The 22,054-nt window shown below is 38.3% G+C and overlaps 1 protein-coding gene across 2 annotated transcripts; it reads right to left on the bottom strand.

The window, feature by feature from the left end:
* On the bottom strand, positions 1-3,866 carry pou3f3b (POU class 3 homeobox 3b). 2 transcript variants are annotated; one of them, XM_055212995.2, is made up of 2 exons: positions 1,768-3,866; positions 1-1,447 (listed from the first exon to the last, which is right to left on the bottom strand). In XM_055212995.2, the coding sequence occupies exons 1-2, from the start codon at positions 2,974-2,976 to the stop codon at positions 1,334-1,336; spliced, it is 1,323 nt and encodes a 440-aa protein (XP_055068970.1). In that variant the 5' UTR covers positions 2,977-3,866; the 3' UTR covers positions 1-1,333. The 2 variants fall into 2 exon arrangements, with proteins under 2 accessions (XP_055068970.1, XP_055068969.1); XM_055212994.2 differs by having other exon boundaries at positions 4-1,447; positions 1,759-3,862.
* Positions 3,867-22,054: the final 18,188 nt, after the last annotated feature.

Here is a 22,054-nt window from a genome sequence, read left to right as displayed (position 1 = left end):
TCACAGTGACAACATCCATCTGCTTCCAACTAAAAAAAAATAGTTGTACGTTTAATTTATTTTCAACAGTAAAACTGAAAGCAGCGAAAGAAAACTCACTGGATTAGCAATATGTTTTGTCTATGAAGGTAGTGTAATACAGACTCAATACACAATGTTTCAACCTCAAACATCCAAACGAGGCCTAAACGTTTACTACATACACGGATCTATTTGTTTTGCATTCTCGTTTTTTAAAGGAAATGCTTTATTAAATATTTTGACGGTTGCATTTTATTAAGAATCTCTAAATTGCTGGAATTCTGCTCGGGTTTTACTTCTGTTATGCGTGTCATTAAATTATGGCATTAACAAAATTGTCTCAAAGTTGCTCTGAATGCATCCTACAAATTATAAACACTACTAGCTTAGGCACAACACACAATCTTGTTTCATTCTAACAAATTTATTGTTCTCGATCATCTCTTACGGAATCACTACTGAAATTAAATTACAATCAAATCATCACATCAAAATATACCCTTATTACCTACTGTCAAAGTCAGCTCGTGTAGATTTGTGCTCTTTTAGAAATGAGAATACAAAATTAAACAAAACAAATAAGGTCAACAACGAAAACAGGGAGAGAACATTTTACACAAATCTGGGGAAATAAATAACTGTTTGGAATAGTTCATATTTATCCCGAATAAAATATTAAAACAAAGCATTTTAATGAAAAATATTAAGTAAATAATTCCGATCAGCATCTGATCTAATGAATCTATATTGCCGGCTTTACATAGTCTTGTTTATTAAAACCTACCAAAGAATACTGCTTGGAAATTGCAGCACATGAAAACATCCACAGCACCAACTCTGGCCCACTTGGCAACGGATGTTCGCACAGGAGATTTTCAAAGAGGTGCAGCTGCGAAATATTCAGTCTTTTCAAATGTCCTCTTTGATTTATTTATTTTTCCTCAAAAATCCACGTAAGTCTCAGTTCTTTATAATAAAAAACAATTTCAAAAAATGTGATCTTGGAGATCGGGGCAGTCTTTTGTTGTTTTTATAAGGGCTGGAAGGCCAGGAAAAAAATCCATTCCACATTTTTGGATAATATCAAACCATGCAGTCTTCTCTGCCAAGCTGGACGGAAGCTTCGTGGATGTCACTGTTCTTCGCATTTTTCTTCAGCTGAATTTCATCCCTTTGTTTGAGGTTTAATGTCCCGTAACAACATACACAATTGCCTGCGTTTTTTGCCTCTCTCAAAGAAGACATTATGATAACAGGGTAGGGGCATAGAATTCGTAGTTCATTTCAAATTTCTTGTATTTTCCAATTGAAGTTAATGCGCCAAAATTACCTGATGGAACGAACTTGTAGTTGTCACCCTCTGGTCGCCCGGTTCGCTCGGCCCAGTTAAACTTGCATCTTTTAAGTAATCTACTAAAAAATGTCCCTGAAAGAAAGAGCAGACACAGCCTTTTAGGTTAAAACATTTAAGGGCCTGGAAGAAGATTAGCGGGCGATTTAGGGTTGGGAAAGAAGAATGGTGATTTTTGTCTTGTGAAAAAAATATATAACACATTTGCAGTCTCAATCATATTCCCTCACAATCACAGTATCAAAATGCTTTGCTATCTTCAAGATAGTCTGTGTTTTATCAGATTAGTCATATATAAAATATTTTAGTCTTTTTAGTATGCTGTTCTATGTCTCACTGAACATTCGTTTGCAGTCCATGGAGGGGGGCGGTGTATCTGCACTCACATTGCCGACCTGAGAATATACATCCTCCGGCGTCTGCGGCACTCCTGGGGGCGTCATCCTTTTCTCTTTCTGTCTCCGATTGCAAAACCAAACTCTCACGACCTCCTTTTCCAGCTGCAAGTTGTCCGCTAGAGAGGTTATCTCTTGGGCCGAAGGCTTGGGGCATTTTAAAAAGTGGCTCTCCAACGCGCCTTTCACGCTTACTTCGATGGAGGTGCGCTTCTTGCGCTTCCTGCCTTGAGCCGCTATCTTGTCAATGCTGGTGGGGCTGCCCGTGGAAGAGTCTGCTTCCTCCAGCCATTTATTTAACAACGGCTTCAGCTTGCACATGTTCTTAAAGCTGAGCTGGAGAGCCTCGAAACGACAGATTGTGGTCTGCGAGAAGACGTTCCCGTATAGAGTGCCCAACGCCAATCCCACGTCTGCTTGTGTGAAGCCCAGTTTGATCCGGCGTTGTTTGAACTGCTTGGCGAAGTGCTCCAAGTCATCCGAGGTCGGCGTGTCCTCGTCCGAGTGCGGGTCGTGGTTATTCACTCCATGGTGTGCTTGCTGGTGATGCTGATGCTGGTGGTGATGGTGGTGGTGGTGGCTGCTGTGATCGAGCTCCGGTGTGTCGCCACGCACCAAACCCGGGTGTACAAGGCTCTGGCTACCCGGTGGACTGAGCATGCCGTTCACCGTGAAGCCTCCCGTCTGCGAGTAAATAAGAGACTGCTGCTGCTGTTGGCTTGCAGTTATGGAGGGGATGTGAGCGGTTGTGCTACCCCAGGCACCCGCGTGAGTCTGGTGGGGACCTAAATGAGGGGGCCTGTGATGCAGCGCAGTCCCCGAGTGCAAATCGTCTCTCCCCGAGTTATTTTTTACGTCCTGCTGCTGCTGCGGACTCCCTGTCATGCCAACAGGACTAGATGACCAAGGCGATCCGGCTTCAGCTGCGGCCACTGCGGCAGCTGCAGCCGCCGCTGCAGCGTGAGGCAAGGACGTCACCCACTGGTGAGCGTGGCTCAGCATATGTCCCCCGTTGCTCGCTGCCATTGCGCCCTGCATGAAATCACTTTGTACCATTTTAACCGCTGGGTCTCCTCTGTACCCACCGGACACTGAGGTTACAGCAGCACTGCCCTGCTGCATCCCACCTCCGGAGTCCGAATGCACGATCGAGCCGGACGATAATATACTGCTGCTGGGTAGATAAGGGTTGGAAGCCGCTGTGGCCATTCCGCTAACCTTATGAATATGTTTGCTGATAACCCCCTCCCTTTTGCAGAAACTTTTTTAATGCAGGCAAATTATATCTCATGAATTATTCAAACTTTAAAAGTCTGAGTTGTGTTTCGACAAACACCATCAACATAAAGCCAGGAGACAAACAACGTTGACGAGAGGAGAGAATCCGTATCGTGAATAATTTGTGTATTCATATATTTCAAACATATAACTGATTGGAAAAAAAGTAAATTCCAGTTAAATGTCAACGTTGAAAAGCCTTTGGAAGTCCAACAGTCCTATGTTTTCGTTTACAAAGATCAGAAAATGAAAGATTTGAAATCGTTTAAAAACTTTGTCCCGCAAGAAAGTTCTGGCGCTTGAAGAAGTTGCAATTTGTAATGAAAAATAATAAGTCCAATCGCGTGGTCCGTTAGCAATAGAAAAAATATTTAACGTTGTTCTTCGTCAATTCTTTTGTTATTTAGCCACCGCGATTTCACTTGCGTCGTCCCTTTATTTCTTTTCTTTTAGCTATTCTTTTATGGTGCTGTAAAGTCTGTCTCTTTGTTCTGTTTTGATGTGTTTAAACCTGCCAAACCGCTCCAGTTGAAGTACAATCCAGTATTACAGTGCAACGCTGTGTTGCATGCCTTCTTTCTCATTCGCTTGTTCTCTCTCTCTCTCTCTCTCTCTCTCTCTCTCTCTCTCTCTCTCTGACAGTTAGCTCCGTCCCTCCCTCAGAGCTCGAGGACACACGAGTGTTTACTCTGTGCTGCGTGCATCGTCCACGTCTTTTCCCCAAATGCGAGGAAGTCGGGTGTATGGCTCTCGATGATTGGTTAGTAGCGGAGAGATTGACAGGTCTAGAGAACTCGCTTCAGGCACCTAGACCCCCCTTCCGGCTATTCCAATTGGTTGCTTTTGAATTTAAATAAATAAATCAAGATAAACGACTGATAACTGTGAAGAATGTCTGAATATATTTATAAATTAAGAATTAAGTATAATTATTTTGGTGAATTATTGACAAACCAGTATGACTGTTTTCCCATGACCATAAAAACAATACAAAAATATTATCTATGGCAGCGTAGTTTTATTTCCAAACATTATAGCTGGCAAATTGTACAGCTAGAATTTTGGTAAGAGGGTTTTACATTTTTCACATTTAGTAAATAAAATTTATTAAGGCTTATAAAATTCCAAAATCAGACTTAAAAAAAAATCACTTTAAAGGCACACTAGCTGGAATCACTGCTATATGGGACTGACAAAGATGTTAAAAATAGTATTTTTTTCTTATAAGTTATTTAATTTTTTACAAATGTTAAAACATTCCCCTTTAAGTATATCGACGTATGCCTAATAATTATTGTAACTGTATCACATTAAATACTCGTACATTTTATTATTGTACTTTGCCAGCATCGGCCTCTCAAGAGTTAACGAGACGACTAGGAGATGCTTCGAAGCGGAAAGAGAGAGTGCAAGGCGATCATACACAAGAAGGGCATGGGGAGAAAGTGGCAACCAAAACGAATGCTAACTGAGCAGTCCTTTGGGGATTTGCAAGAAAGATCTGCTAAATTAACTACCGATACTAACTAATCATAGGTCAAACATCATATTCCTTTTCACATTTCGCGCTGGATGGTTTAGCCATAACCACCAGACCCCTTTAGAATATGGATTCACCCAGAGGTATAAATTAGAAGTCAAAAGAAAATTCGGATAGACTTGTGTACCCCTACTTGCCTTCCACGACAACATTGTTCACAGAATATTGCTAAAAATATTATTATATAAATAAAGGCAAGAAACCAATATAACAATTTACACCAATAACCAGTCTAAAAGAAAGCTTCACAAAAATTTAAAATTTTATTCAGTTCGAGTTTATTGGGTATAACAACATTGAATCAGGTTATGTAGAAAACCCAGGAGAGGTCTGCGCACTCCCTTCCCAGAAGATTTAATTTGGATCAGACTCAAAAACTGAGAGAACCTCGTGGATTTGTTTACATTGAATGGCAAAGTAGGGCCACCGCCATGGGGCTGTCTATTCATTAATTTCCAGCGGATTTTGGTCTAAATTACTGCTATGCATTTCATACTGCTCGCTTTCAAAGGGCGTCTCGTGCGGCCATAAGAAACGTGATATCCAGAATGAGAAAAAGGATTCACTCACTCTGAGGAGTCAAAGCAATTTCAGGCGTTCAAGCCTTCAACTTTTGAAGTTTAATGTTTTTATCCGAAAAGTAGGCTGTTTATTATTTATTTGTTTATGTAACAAGGTCCCCGTGTTCCCTGCTGGGGAGATCATTTGTTTTCTGTGCAAGTGGAGAGGGAAAAATCCCCAAGTATAACAAGAGACGAACAGTTAGTGCTGATTTTCATTTGCATAAATTTTCATATATTTTAGTGAAAATAATAGCGGTGCAGAGGAGAGCTCCGCTCAGTTGAGTCAGAGGGAAGAAAATCTTAGGAAGGACCAAATCGGAGGGAGAGAGTCGTACACTAATGGAGGCGCAATGCTTTATTTGAGACATTTTTTCAGTTATCATGGAATCACAAGGTAAGTTAACATTTAAATCAATCAGTATTTGGCGGGCTTACAAAACTGTAATAACAAGCATCTTTAGTATTCAAACCTACTATGATCTGCATATAGGCAATATATTATATTTCTTTGTATATATATATATATATATATATATATATATATATATATATATATATATATATATATATATATATATATATATATATATATATATATTCGGTTTGGTTTTCCACGTGGAAATCAATAAGGCTTTTTAGCTTTATAAATAGCGAGGCAGACGGTTAAGCTGCTGTTTTGTAGTGAATGTCCAGTGGAGAATGTGCAATCAATCAAATTCAAACAGGAGACCCTCGGTGCAATTCTCTAGAGAAGTCGCGTACAAGCGGAATATCAGGTCGTTTACATAAATCGATCTTATACTTCAGTGCTAAAGTTTGCTGAAACTTGGGATGTAGTCTGCCATGTAGACTTCTTTCGAAAAACGCGATGTGCAAGTTGTGGCAGGGTTTCAGTTATTACCAAACAATTGACTCTATTAAGAGAAAACACAGAGATAGGACCAACTCTGGTAACAATTCAAATGCGTAGTAATATGTACAAATTAATATATGATTAAATAAAACAGAAGTTTAAAATAATACAAGCATGTTAAATTGTAAAAACATGGAGTTGCCATAACATAGACAGTGAAAAGTATACGATTAAAGTGGATTTTAAAATGTAAATAACCTTTTCGATCCTATCTGCCACCTTACTATTTCCTATGGGTTAACTTTCTGTGCCCTCCCGATAGAAGATGCCATCTCTCTCGCAGCCCCACTAAGACCGTTTGTTTCATTCACGGGGAAAGCATTTCTGAAGCCTTCCTCTCGGTTGCTATGGTGAGTGGAATAAAAGAGAGAACACTGGTCGCATTAAGCTATATGTTTGTGCACTGGAGTCGAGATGAAAGAGCACAGTCAAGCCAAGACCATCCAGCAGTGCGCCAAAATCACCAGTGATATTCGTGTATGTCTATAGAAATACAATTGGCCAATAGAAGATTTATACATAAAATAACTGGAATCAACACAATCACGTACAAGATTAGATCCACACGCTTGACAGTGACGTATAGGGGAGCTTTCTGTCACCAGCAGGTGTCGCACTTAGTCACGATGGTTAAAGAGTTAATGGTGAGTAATTGGGGTATTGTCCGTGAATATTGATTTATTCTTATTTTTGAAGACAAGCATAGAGTGATGTTATCAAAAGCTGATACCTGTTGAAATCACCAGGCGATTAAATAACCCCTGTAAAATTAATTTATTCAGACTTGAATGCTAATTATTTATCAAAGTAACAATGCAGAGCAAGATAATAATGCAAAACCTTTCGCTAAAATTAGAAATTTCAACTTGTTAGGTAAATTCTGGATAGACTTATAACGTAAATTCAGTGTAGCTGCACTGTATTTTCAACTTAAGAAGTGAGGAATTTAAGTTATTTTATTTCACAAAAAAATATCGTATTGAGAATGTTAAATTAAAGTTTTTAAAATCAACCACGGCTAAAATGCATTCTACAAAATTATTTCATGATATAAATAAATGTTATCATCATAAAAAGTGCGTGTCTATATATGCATATCCAGTTAAAAAAGGGAGTAGTTTCCTAACTTTGAAGTGAACTCACAGAAAGCACAATAAAATGAAATTAATCTAAGTAAAAAATAATTTAAGAAATAAATTACCCAAACAAGTATTATATTTATTATTATAATAATTTAATGTTTTGAAGAAGACAGCTGGTTATTTGTAACGTAGAAATACTGCTGAATTGTCATTAATTCAAGAAACAAACGAACGTGCTAAGCTCATGTCTGACAGCGTGAAATTGTAGGCCAGAGCTTTGGCATCCCCCCAAAGTGAGTATGCGATTTGCCTTATTTTCTTTTCACTTTAGGGGGATAAAACATCTTAATTGAGTGGAACATGTGTATGTTGCTGCTAATAAAATATAAAATAATTAACAATAATTTTTTAAATAATAATAATTATTATTTTATTATAATAAGCATTAACTTTATTTGAATAAAATGGAAAATGTCACTGCGATTCTTTACAATTGCGAAATGTGCTTTCAGTTGTCATCTTTTGATGTGTAGGATTAAATGATAACCTTTCACAAATAATTTGTATTTAAATAAAACAATAAAAAAATCAGTTGGCTATATAGCCTATATTAAAACATAGTTTCTGATTTATAATATATACTGTATCTACTTGCTATTTCCTTACTAACATGTTTAGAGTAAATGTAACGTGTTTTGTGCTAGCAGGTCAGAGAGGAAGAGTAATCGACTAGACGATGTTATTTCATAATTTGTGTCTGCGAATGACATTATTTTATATGCTTGCGCTATACGTGGAAGCCCATTGAATGTGTCACGTCGTTCCGCCTTGTTTATTCCACAGCTCCCCTGTGCATCATTTCCCGCAGCACCGGTGGCCCAGCAGCCGAAATGGCGAGAAATGTTTCATAGCTCTGTGTCTTGCGCGAAGATTACCCGAGCTTCATTATTCGTAAACATTCCAGCCAGCCCCTTATTGATTGTGCTCTCCCCTATTGGAAATCGATGCAAATGTCATAATGTGCTTTAAATGACATTTGGATTCATCATATATTGTTATACATTGTATAAATATACATAAATATAAAAATATACGATGTATATATTTATACAAACACGTAGGCTTACATCTAAAACACAAAAATACTTATGCAAAAAATATATAATCACATCAGACATATTATGCATTTAGGATTTAGTCAGGACCCCAACTTCAAATTTCATTCATTTGTGACACACAACTGGATATAGACTAACTATTGTGTGCGTGCGTGCGTGCGTGTATCTCCTTACTGTCCCATGTGGACTAACAATATTATCACATGGACATCTTATAGCACACTCTGCACTGATCACTGGCTACAATAAAATACTGTCTCATGGGTCAGGGTGCACCATGATGAAACACTTTATTATGTATACATTATTAATACATGTTAGTATTATATATCCCATCTTAATTATGCATCAACACATTAAAATCATGAAAAAAGTTGCATGAGATTTTTGACGTGCCCTTCACCATTTTAAATGTATCCATTGTGTGTAGTCTGAAGTGGTGCCCTGCGTGTTTTTGTTTGTCAAACAGCACCGTTCCCCGAGGAGTGCGGTTTGTGGTACCTCCCTGCTCAGGATTACATTAATCAAAGCATTTATTTCCCTAGAGATGCACAACACAAATCACCCCAAATCCCAATCAAATTGAATAACAGAGGAACCACGCATTGGAAGTGACCTCTTCACTTTTCTGTTGCTTGTTTGGTGGTAAAAACAGGTCTCTTGCTATTTCTGCATTATTCGGAAAAAAGCAGAATTGTCTGTATGCTGATGGATACAAGAGATGAGAGGCGTTTCAATAGTTGTAGGTGATGCCGACTGTGTGGTAAATATACCACATGAATGTCTCAATGCATTTGCATCCAAAATCCAAAGTGTGGATTTTGTCTTGAAATACAAATGTTTGGTTTCGCCACAGTGCAGAATTTTAGGGGATGGATTTGCTGTTGGTTGCAAAAGGTGCACGCTAGCTGAAACGTGAACTGTTTGTTTTGTTATGCACTCATAACAAATTGGTAGATAACTTACTCCTTATTTTAACATGCAGGTTAAATGATTGCTTTTAATACTTAAGTTATACAAAATAAGCGACTGCAAAAAACAATAAATCCACAATAATGCCGCATAAGCAGGTTTAATAAATATTGCCTGCAGCACGGCACCCATTTCAGGTAGTGCAAATAAAATAACACAGCTGTAATTTTCCTCATGTGTTGTTTTAATGTAGCTGGTGTGTGCCGTGTGAGGTTCATGGTGAAAATGGAAAAGAAAATGTGGGCCTCTTTATGGCAGTAAAGCGTGTTGAAACACAAATTCAGCTCGGCTGCTTTCAGTCCAATCAGGGATAAATGATGGACTCTGTCCTGGTTTCTGGAGAGGTGATGGAAGAACAGACATTTTCCAAAGGAACATTCAGTTGCATATCCTTTTGACACCGCTGTGAAGGTTAATCATAAAAAATGCAATGAGATCATTCTTACCGGATTGACTGAGGTTCTTAGAAGAACACAGTGTACATGCTTCAATTTTTTTTTTATATGGAGAACATCTAAAAAGAGCCTTTGTGTGAACTGTCTATACCTTCAGAAAGCTCCGGCTTAAGTTTTTTGATGGAAATGGGTGTATGACCAATTTTATGGTTTACTATACGAAATCATCTGATTTTGTATGTGTGGGCACGCGTGGTTGTCAGAACATCATCTGTGTGAATTGCGTTCCTACCCACAACAAAACCTTTCTGTGCGCTTATATACGGAAATGGGTTTACATACATCACTACCATTACTTTGGCATCCTGTACGCACTTCTAAACTTTAACCATTTTATCCTCTCTGTCTCTGCCTATAATTCTCTTCCTCTTGCCTCACTCACGCATGCAGCCCGCAGGGTCACAAAAGCAACGTTCACCAGCTTGCTAGAAGTGGCCTGACCTTCTGCCAAACGGCCTACCACACATTACTCATTACTCAAGCCAGGCACATGGACAGCCCCGCAGCAAAATGCTGCCCTTAACTCAGGCAACATGCAATATATCATTCTAAACTCCTCTGGTTCGCTCTCACTGGGTTTTATTAAAATGTGCATACTGTGTGTGTATCGCAATGCTTAGAAGCGAAATAATGGCCATGCTCTGGAAACATATGTGTCTCATGTGTAAGGTTGAAAGGTCAATGAGTCTAATTTCTGGTATGCACGATAATGGCGAAACAGTTTTCTTGTGGTAGGTGATAGAGGGTGATGTAGGTGATCGTGGCAGAAAGCAAAGAACGTCGAAACTGTGTATATTAACGTGTGTTAACAGTTACTGTCTGTTATTGTGGTGTGTGCATACATGTGAGCCATAAGGTGTCAATACCTACACTGTAAAGCATTTCTGTAGAAATTACAGTGTTAATTGCAGCTGTTTGGCAGTAACTTACTGTAGATTTAAATTGATGTTATTTACTGGCAAGAGTTTGTTCAAAGTTAAATGAACATTAAACATTAACAAGTCTTTAGCCTTAGAATCAAACTAAAATAACACCCTCATGCAAAGCATTCTGGGAACAGAAAAGGTTGAGCCTTTGCATGAGGCTGTTATTTTATAGTTTTATTCTGTAAATAATATAAAGACTTGTTAATGTTTAATGTTCATTTAACTTTGAACAAACTCTTGCCAGTAAATAACATCAATTTAAATCTACAGTAAGTTACTGCCAAACAGCTGCAAAACTACAGCATTTCTTTACAGTGTACCAAACAGGCTGAATGAGATTATTGTTGCATCATGTTGTGTGACAGCACCCCAGCAACTAATATCTATAAATCTACAAATGCAGTTTTAACAGTTCACTTTCGTGTACTGTCGATTCATCCGAATGTGCATGTGTATTACTGAAAATATTGTTTTTGACAAAGCACGTCACAACACCAAGGTCATGAGTTCAGTTCACGTGAAACACATACTGATAGTTGGGTTGCGCTTTACAGTAAATGCACTTACCCAACAAAATATTGGCAACTACATGAGCATAATATATGTTCAGGGATAGGGTTAGGTTCAGTACCTCGTATTTACACAGTTATACAGTAAATACATAGTATGTAATAGTATGTAGGACAGGGCTCTAAAAAGTGCTTCTGATAATTGTATGGCTTGAATACAATGCAAGTCTTTTAGGATAAAATCATCTGGCAATTGCATAATGTAAATGCATTTAAAGGTGAAAATATCATTTCACGTTTTAACGAAATAGTGTCATAGACTTTTTTTTAGAGCTCAGCAAACTTTTTTATTTACAGTATATATTGTAAAAGCAAATTCAAACTGGGGTGTGTGGTTCCCAGTTTTATGACATTTTATAGAATACATTAATTTATTATAAATTCTGTGTAATTAAACCTCAGAAAATATAGCTACCAACCAACAGCACTACGTTGTATAATTTAATTTGCTTTGTTTAATTCAAATTCTAAGTTTGAGATTGTTTTATGTCATGAATTTTTTGGTGCGGGGCACGAAGGGATGCACTACACTGTCAAAAAAAAAAAAATGAACAAAATTGTAAATTTTTCTGTCCCTGGGGTTGTACCCTCAAAGGGATCTTTTTGTACCTTTAATGGGTATACAGTGCACTGAAATGTTTGGGGAACAATGTTATACCCTAACGACCTATCGTGTACCTTAAAGAACAATTTTGTTTAAATTTTAGGGATACAAAACAATTACCTGTATCTTTAAAGATACACAATAGATCCTTAAAGGATTGGTCCATTTTCTTAAAAGAATCTAGATAATTTACTACCATGTCATCCAGAATGTTGATGTCTGTCTTTGTTATTGTGTTTTTTGAGGAAAACATTCCAGAGTTCTTCTTAGTTTGGTGGACTTTGATGGACCCCAACAGGTAACAGTTTTAATGCAGTTTAAAATTGGAGTTTCAAAGGACTTTTCAAAAGAAAAGATTGTCATTTTTGACAAGAAAAATAAAAAATATGCAATTTTAAACCACAACCTCCCGCACATCTCCGGTCATGCGACGCGCCAGCGCGACCTCACGCAATACGTCATCACGTCAAGAGGTCATGGATGACGTATGCGAAACTACGCCCCAGTGTTTACAAGTGTGGAGAAAGAGGACCGTTCTGACGTTGTTGTATGTCAAATGATACTAATTAATGTCTTTGTGTCAGTTTATTGTTTAAAATGGTCCGCAAATGTGTGTTTCATATATCTAACACGTGATCTTTCCACGGCATTAGGCAATCATGTGAGGTCGTGCTGGCGCGTCACAGGCCTGGAGATAGATGAGAAGTTGTGCTTTAAAAATGCATATTTTTTATTTTTCTTGTCAAAAAAGACAATCGTTTCGCTAAATAAGACCCTTTTGCCTCGTTTGGGATCGTTTAGAGTCCTTTGAAACTCTGTTGAAACTGCAATTTTAACCTACATTAAAACTGTTACGTGTTGGTGTCCATTAAAGTTCATTAAAATGAGAAAAATCCTGGAATGTTTTCCTCAAAAAACATAATTTCTTCTCGACTGAACAAAGAAAGACATCAACATTTTGGATGACATGGTGGTGAGTAAATTATCTGGATTTTTTTTTAAAGAAAATTGACTAATCCTTTAAGGTACAGTGAGGTACCCCAAAAGGTACAACATATCAGGTATACATGTAAAGGCACAATGGCACATTAGATTAGAGTACACTCTAAAAAAAGTGCTAAATAGCACTAATAGCTCGTAATCATAGGGGAACCATTTTTTAGTGCTATATATAGCACCTATGAAGAACCATATGAGGGTGATATAGCACCACTATATAGCACAATAGGGTTCTACACAGGTGCTACACAACAAGTACTATATAGGTGCTATATGGCACTTAAAATGGTTCCCCTATGATTACGAGCCAGTGAACCACTTTTAGTGCTGTTTAGCACCATTTGTTATTAGAGTGTACCACCACAGCGACAGAAAAGATACAGTTTTAAACCTATACTTTTTTCTGACAGTGTATACACAAGAGGGGGAAGGGGCGCACGGCAAAAGTTTGAGAACCACTGGGTTAGTTTAACCTCAAATATCAACATGAACATTAGTAAGCAATCTAGACACACTGAGTAAGAGATGCCCGAAGAAAAAAATGTGCATATTGTATTGCATGCTGTATGATGCAAGAATATTTGTTCAAGATGCAGTTCAGGCTGATTCTAACATGACTCTAATGTTTCTCTTGCAGAAAAGAAGCCTCAGCTCTTCCATCTTCCCTCCCTTCTCCGGATAGAGGGGTCTCCACAACTGCCCCAGATTCCTTCTGCTGCATTGGGATGTGGGACATAGTGGCCACGCTGTGAGCGCAGGCACACACATGCACACACAACTTCCATTTTCAGCTTACACTGCTGCTGGAGCTTTTAGCCTGCTGGCTATTTTTCTTTGAGAGACTATAAAAATATGCAAATGCTGTTGTTAAAGAGAGAATTTGAGTTTTTTTCCCTGTTTGTGCTCATTGTGAGTCTGCGGAGCAAAAGTCGTGCTATTTTACTTTGCTTATAGAAAGGACATAAACAAATTAAAAGGAGCCACTGTGGCAGGTAGATTGAAATGTCATGATTGAAATGACCAGGTAGACTGAAAAACAATTTCAAATAGTGAAATGTAGATGCAGATTTAACTCTCCCCTTCACTCGTCGCTTCTCAACCTCTCATCATGGCGGACAGGCTTTAAAAAAAATAAAGAACGTCAAGCGCTTTAAGAGTGCAGGGAAAAGTACGGGGCGAATTTGTAAACCCCTCACGGTGCAGTGAAGTGATTATGAAGACAGTTCAGATCAAAGGCTTTGACAACTCTGAGTGCCCGCCAAAACTGAGCCCCTGTAATCGCACAGAGCCCTCCGTACAACACAGCTCACACCCCTGAAGCACCCGGGAGAACGCAACGCCACACTTGTGCATAAACAGATTATCAGGGGACAGAAAATGGCTGGAAAGTAAATATGGGATTAGAGTTTTCCGACTGAACGGCAGCGAAACATTTACAGGTAGATATTAATTATCAGCGTGGAAAAATCGTGAATTTATAAACTCCGACACAACAGCTTGTAAGTTTTTTATCTTAAAGAGTTGGTTGCTATGCAACCTCAGTATATCCTAGATTTCCCACTGTATTCAGCATATTTAAATAATTCAATCCTAAATCCTTTACATAGAAATGGAAAAAAAGAGAGTGAGCAAAACGTGCTTTGTTGAAGTCAACAAACTCTTTTATTTTTATATAATTATGTGCTCTGCTGTGCGTAACTGCTAGGCAGCATTGTAGCAAATGTCCATCATTGGCTCCATTAGCCCTGCAGACAGACGGCCATTACATTTAGCTCAGTATTTTGCTAACACTATAGGAAAGCACAAAACGGCAACAGCGATTTAAGGGATAAGTGTACAAGTAACAGCAGTACGTATACTGTTTCATTGCATTTCAAAGCACATTGCACATACATAGGTCAGCATTAATTTGTTAACCGATTTATGTAGCTCAGTTGGTAGAACATTGCATTAGCACCACAAATGTCATATATGTCATCGATACGAAAGGAACACACATTAAAATCTAAACCACCTTGGATTAAATCGTCTGTCCAATGCGTTAAAAGTAACTAATGTGATAGCTGCCACCCAAAGCCTGTTCTCCACCATTTTTGGCATTTGATGATGTTGTGTAGTCATTTATTTACAGCATGGTTCTCAAAAATTTTCGTGTGCAGCCCCCCTTGTGTACGGTGCATCCCTACATGCCCCCCTAAAGAAAATGTCATTTTAAACATATGTTTTGCTGTTACAATGTAGTGGTGTTGGTTTAACCCAGATATAGTCTTTACTTAAATAATAAAGTAAACATCACTTAATATTTAGTGTTTTGGACCAATGCTTAAAAAGTTTAGTTAATTTAACTTTTAAGCTAACAAAAAGTAAACTTAACTTAAAATTATTAGTTCATGTTGTGAGAAATACCCATAATCCTTTGAGCCTGAATATTTTAATTATTTTGGACTTTTTCACAGAATAAAAACTGAAAAAAACTTTTACTACTTAAATATTTGTTAATAAAATGTCATATAGGTTTAAGCTTTTATATTATTGATGTTCTTTTGTTGTAAATTATAATTTTGTAAAGTCAGCGTTCAGGTGATCAGTGTTTCCGTACATGAACCCTGTTCAAAAATTTTATTGTATTTCTCTCCACAGTACTGCATTGTAAAACCTAAAAGTTAACTCAGCTCGGGCCATTTGGGTAAACCGGTTGCATTGGTTTTAAAACACATACATTTGAGTGCTGTGAACTAAACAAATTGAGTCATGTGCAGTTATGCACTTATATTTAAGTTCACACTACTTGGGTGTAGGTGCATAATTGCACGTGACTCAGGTCCGCGGTGCTTAGATTTATGTGTTTTAAAACTTAAATGGTCTAATGCAACCGATTTGCTTGGACGCTTTGAGTTGGGTTAACTGTTAGGTTTTACAGTGTGACAATGTATGTCAAAAACACAGTTTGTGTGTGTTTCTGTGGAGAATCACGTTTATTCAATGATTGACTTAGAGTCAGGCATGAATTTTGTGTTATAATACCATTTCTAACACCAAAAGTAATATAAAGGATAAAAAGTGGCAACTAAATGTTCTATGTTAATACAACTTAACCTGTTTATTTTACCCTGTGTAAAAACTAAAGATATTTAGTGCAATGGGTTTCCTAGCAAACTTTATTTTTCAACTGTGTTTTTCCTGTTGTCACAGTGTTGTTTTGTATTATCCACCTTTTTCTTGAACGCGGAAGTAAGTGATGTGACGTATTTCCTTTCCGGTGCGAGACTTCTGGTTCAATAGACAGCCGGTAGAAAACAGTGTAGTAGGAGCACGCATAAAACATGATTTAAACAGTTAATATTTACTACACCTGCCATGTATGAACCAGTGTGAGGATGAAATTAAGAAGTGGGTTGATAAAGATATATTCAATCATTTTGTGTTGTTGATCGGAGGTGACAGGTCTTCAAAGCGCAAATATAAAAGCACAGACATACCAGTATCTTTACAATGGGAAAGTCAGTCAAGTGTTTGTACATGTTATTTACCAAGACTTCGTATTTTTAACTTTTCAAGGGCCGGTTTAAAATTTCACAACTGTCCCTCTGGTGTGAGGTTTTTTAAATGGCAATTTTGTAATGGACTTGTTTATGGCGACATGTCAAGCTTCACGTGGTCCGACACAGTCAGCAGTATCTTTCTCATTTAACACATTGTAAGGTATTTGAAGAAACCATAATAAACATATTAAACTACTACATGTATTGAGTATTGTTTTCGTTTTATGAAAATAATATTAAATCGCTTCTTACGCACTATGTGGAGACATGAGCTTATGAAATTATTTGCTTACTTTTTAAAGTATTCGCTTTTTGATTTAAAACATAACAAAAGTATGCACAAACACATTATGAACTATTATAAACATTAACTAAGCAGATTATGTCATATATATTCTGTACTATAATAACATTTTTGTTATAATATATAGTAGCAGAATAAATAAATCAGCTAAATCAGCATATTTTTATCAGCATAATATTAGTTGTTTTTAAACAATTACTGTATTTATTGTTTACTGACAGTTTCTATAAAAGGTTTTACTAAATGGATTTGTAAATACAGATCATTCAGTTCTTGTGTATGTATTATGGTTAAAACAAATTTTTTGTAGAGATTTACTGCATTTTTATTAGCTATTATGGCAACCCCTAACTGCACAAATTATGTCGGTCTTCAAAGATGGCGGCAGCCACATTTACGTCAAGAAACAGGTGGATACAATGTATTGCTGTTGGTTAGTAGCCTTATTTTTCAGAGGTTTAATTACACAGAATTTGTGATAAATTAATGTATTTTATAAAATGTCATAAAACTGGAGCTCCCCTTGCACAATCTCAGGGCCCCTAGGGGACCACAACCTCCAGTTTAGAACCACTTATTTACAGTATTTGCATTTTTCCTGTTGTCACAGTGTTAACAGTTTTGTGGTACCGTACTGATGCTGTTGTGAAACAATAAAGTGTGTGACAGCAAGTTTCCTCTCCGCCTCTTGTTTACGGTGCCACTCAGCGCCTCTCTCAGACTAACCGCTTGGTACAGTGTTCTCTGGAACGCTTCCAGAACCCTCGGGTTCCGAGTGGCCCAGTCTCTGAAGAGCAGCCAACAAACGGGCCTTTCAGTGTGGACAGCAGATGGGGTGGGCCAGCCAGCCACTCGGAGGAACTTCTTGTGTCGCCAGACACAGAGATTGAATCCGCTTTTATCTGCCAGCCCACTGGACTACAATGAGCCTTCCTGTGCGCTTAACCATGAGACAACACGCACATACAGTGAAATATGTCGGACAGGTATTGTGAATTACCATTTTTCCCAACATTATCTATTTAACAATGGAGGTTACAATCTGTAACACATTTGGAAACTCAAGTGAGCTAACGGGCAAATACACAGTGTGTTTGTTCAATTGCTTACATTATTCTCTGGATGAAAAACCCACAATCTTGATAGGCCAGATGATAAACAAGCTAAAAAAATAATTTCTAAAGAATGATTAAAATCAACAATATGATCAAAGACAGTAACTGTTTCAGGAAATTTAGAAGCCTGTTTTTAATCACATGCTGTAATTTCGTAATTCCTTGCTAAATGTTTAACAGTGTTCTGATTTTTTGAAGGTCTCGACTGCATTTGTACTCTGTCTTGTTTCGGTCTTAGACTAATAGGATTTGGGATTTTATCTCAAGACTGGTCAAGAGTGCAGTGATTGATTTCTTTTGCTGAGTCCCAGATCAGAAATCAATCAGGGATTGTGACAAGAATGTTGCCAAATGAATAGAAATGTCCCCAAATTCAAGATGTTATTTTTTATATGCGATTTTGTTTTTCATAGGATAACATCTGACATAATATCATAAGATCAAGAGAGCTGTTTTCATAAACACATGACATTGATTTCATACAAACATTCAATAAACAAGAAGATTATATAATTAGTGATTTAAATTTTAGACGCAATATTAGTTTTAAATCCACAGTAGGACTGTTGTGGGTTTCTGGGCCACACACCACAGCAGTGTTTCTTTACTGTATAAAAATAAATCTGTTGATTAAATAATTCTGTGACTCATTCAATAATGGATTCGCCACCACCCTGGTGGTTTTAGTTTCATATGTAACCCTTCTGGCAAATTAAGTCGCTATGAGAAAAATGTTTGTTTGCTAAAAAACCTTCAAAATGATATATGATTTGTTGGAATCTGATAAAATCACAGAGCTACACATGTTTGAAGTTGACAAAGTCAGCAAAGTCAATTTTGAAAAAATCTAGTTAAAGATTTTTGAAAAGTTCTAAAACAAAATCAAAGCTACCGTACTTTAAATTCACTGTTTCATAATAATAGATTTGGCACACACAAATTCAAAACCAATATCTACAGGAAAAATATATGTTCAACTTTTTATTTCATTTATTGTTTGATTGACATTGAGACAGATGGCTTTAACCTAGTTTAATCCATTGATCGAATAAAATGTTGCACATTTAGGTAGCCTATTTTCCCCAACAGTTTACCAAATATTCATTAAGTCTGATACTTGTCAAGACAGATATTTTTTAAACTGTAATTCTGTGTACGGGGTTGGCAGATGTGTCAGTCAGCACAAGGAAGATAATTTCTGTGTTTTGTTGCTCTTAATAACTCTTTTAAAATTATTCAGGTCTCTTACATGATCTCCTTAAAGGGGAGCTGTTTTACGCGTTCTGACTTATTAACACTGGTAAAGAGTTAGATTCCTTGTGCTAAACATAGACAGAATGTCAAAAAGGCAGTTGGACGTAATATTACTGTGCCAAATTTCCCTTTCTTTAGGGTTGGTACAATTTCAGTGCTGGAAGTACAGTGGAAGTCCTTATATGGGCACTTCACCCGGAATAGTGCAGGCACACACAGACACTGACACAAAGTCAACGTCATCAGAGAAGTTTTGGTTTGTGAGGAAAAATTATGCTTGTTTACCTTCCCAATAAACCCAGCATTATGGAAACAATGGACATAGTTTGTTTTTCCGGGTTAGCAGCAGAGTTGTGCTTGTGTGTTTGTTTAGCACTGGATTTCCTTGGATAAAGGATGCAATACGACTTTGTAGGTACTCAAAATTAACATAAGATAAGCAGAAACACTGTGTGTTGTGTGACCTTTAAAGGTGCAGTGTGTAATTTTTAGAACGATATCTTGACAGAATGCAAAATAATATACAAAACTATATGATCGGGGATGTATAAAGACCTTTTATAATGAACTCTTATGTTTTTATTACCTTAGAATGAGACATTTTTATCTACATACCGAGGGTCCCCTTACATGGAAGTTGCCTTTTTGTGCCGCCATGTTTCTACGGAAGCCCTTAATGGACAAACCTTTTTTTAGGAAGCTGTCTCCGTAGATGACATGTTTGTCAGGTGGCGGCTACCGTATCTTCTCTATGCGTTTTAAAAGCGAGGGGTGAGCAGTGGATTGAGCCATTGGTTGCAATTCACAACCTCACCACTAAATGCCACTAAAATGTACACACTGCACCTTTAACATAAATTAAGTCTATCACTTTATTTTCTCATTCCAGCATGTTTTAAAACCAAACCCAAAATTCCAAACGGGCTTTTAACCTCTGCTTCCAAATGACAGGCACCTTGTAAAGTATCAGGAGGAAGGGACACCTCTCCAAAAAGTACAAATAAAGATCATTTTAAATGTTTATTTACTAATTGGAGCACTAGGATCGCTAAGCGAGTGTACTTATTTTAATCAAAACCTCAAATTCAACCAAAATCGTGAATTCTTTTCACTGCCAACTCCGGACACATTTAGACAGCACGAGTCACATATTTAAAAAGTATATTTTTTTCCACTTTTATTTTATTTTATTATGACTTTAGGATTAAAGGGGATCTTTCAGATGAATTTAAGTAGTGCTGATCTGGTCTTGGTCTCAACCCCTCAAAGTCTTGGGTCTCAACACACTCTGGTCTTGACTAAGTCCTGGTTTTGGTGGCCTTGACTACGGCACTACATATGCAGTATGATTTATATTTACAATAAGGTGTTTTGTAAGCCGTGTATGCTGAATTGTCAGTGAAAGATCAAGACAAGCTTTCCGACATCTCTTTCAACTGTAGCAAAAACTCCCACTGACTCCAGTCTCTCACGGATAATCATCTGACACCAATGTGTTCGCCTGCTCGATCAAACTGCCAACTGCTCCATACCGCCTCGTACTAAGTGTGTGTGTGTTTTTTTTTTTTTGACAACTTGGTCACAGAGAACTGCAGGCTCTATCGATTGCCTGATCATTAGGAGTGACCAGCTGAGTGGCGACATAGCTGCAGACGCTGTTAACGCCAGCTCAAAACATCTAACCTCTCTTTAATGAACGGCCATCGAGTGACCAGACCTACTCATTGACCCATAATGGTCACCGCAGGCCAGCAGCGTTGAGATAACTACACCCAGCTGTGGGTCATTTCATCGACTGCCACGGATCTGCCTGTGCCCTTGTGCGAAACGGTCACGGTTGCCTTCAAAAGGTCTGACGCAGATTTTTACGAGGAAATGTATTTTGTATCTGATGGTTTAGCAGATGTCCGTATGCAGAACAGTTGGCAGGTGTGTCTGCCAGTACAATCCTTCTGATGATACAGTTTACACTAGTCCGACACCCACTGCCGAAAATCCGCGAGTGACACCGCTCACCTCCTGTTGCGCTATTAGGATGCGCAGCTTCCAGTTTAGAGCCTCACACCACCCTGGTATGAATGTGAGAAAAAGAGACAGTGTGAAATGCAGGCAGAGGGGAGGAGATAGACAAGGCCACTGATCAGTGAACGAATGAAGCGTTTCTTTGGTCAGGGGAAACACCCTGCAGAGAACAGTGTGGAAATGAACTCGATGAGGCGGTGAGTGTTTGACCCCACGTCTGTCCTCGCACCACCCTCTCCGCTCTCACGGCTGACTGACACCAACTACATCCTGTCTGCAACGAGTCACTTCCCCTCTGTCATTACCTTGCCTGATGAACATTGCAAGTTTAGTCTATCAGATGCTTTTTTAAATATAATCTGGCAAAGTATCGCCAATTTTTGTAGTGCCAATATATATTCTCTCTTATTTATTTCAATGAAATGGGGCTTTTTGGTGGTAACTAACACCATATGAGTCTAGCAGCGTGAGAAATACGTGAAAACCGAGAGCTTGTGGTTGCTCAGTAGAGAACAGAGAGTCCTGAGCTCCAGGGAATGGACCCTTGTGGGGCATCTGAAGGAACAGGGGGAAGAGCGGAAGCAGACTGCAGGATTGGCTTTGAAGGTTGTAGGTAGCAGGTTTTTTCCTTGCACCACTGCAGGAGACTCGAGCACGGGCCCCTACCGGCACAGGTGGTAATGCTCACATCAATTTAGCTCAAATCTACACTTGAAATAGTGCGGCTGTCATAAGCAATCAGCGGCTCAGGCCGGAGCTCTGCCTCGGTCGAGGGGTTGCAGGAAGGGGGGTGTCGGTGCAGACTGCGTTGACTCCTGAAGAAGAGGCTACAGCCATATGCCCTACCAGCAAACCCCCCCCCACTTTCGCTGTTCCTTTACTCTACCAAGCACATGTTCACCGCAGGTCCGCTCATCCAGAACAGCACAAAGAGAGGTCAAAGCAGTCAACAAGTTATTTACTGCAGGGGAGCTGCTGTGCCTCACACACCCCATCTGCTTTCAGAGATGAGACCGCATCCCCCCCATTAT

This window comes from Misgurnus anguillicaudatus, chromosome 8, assembly GCF_027580225.2.
Source record: "Misgurnus anguillicaudatus chromosome 8, ASM2758022v2, whole genome shotgun sequence".
NCBI classification, from domain to species: Eukaryota; Metazoa; Chordata; class Actinopteri; order Cypriniformes; family Cobitidae; genus Misgurnus; species Misgurnus anguillicaudatus.
Note: the sequence above shows the minus strand (reverse complement) of the source record. Positions and strands in the feature narration are given on the sequence as shown.

Excerpts from the sequence above, each read along its gene's own strand:
- pou3f3b (XM_055212994.2), bottom strand. The coding sequence starts at position 2,976 with ATGGCCACAGCGGCTTCCAACCCTTATCTACCCAGCAGCAGTATATTA. Across the intron at positions 1,448-1,758 it reads TATATTCTCAGGTCGGCAAT|GGACATTTTTTAGTAGATTA; the intron begins GTGAGTGCAGAT and ends TCTTTCTTTCAG.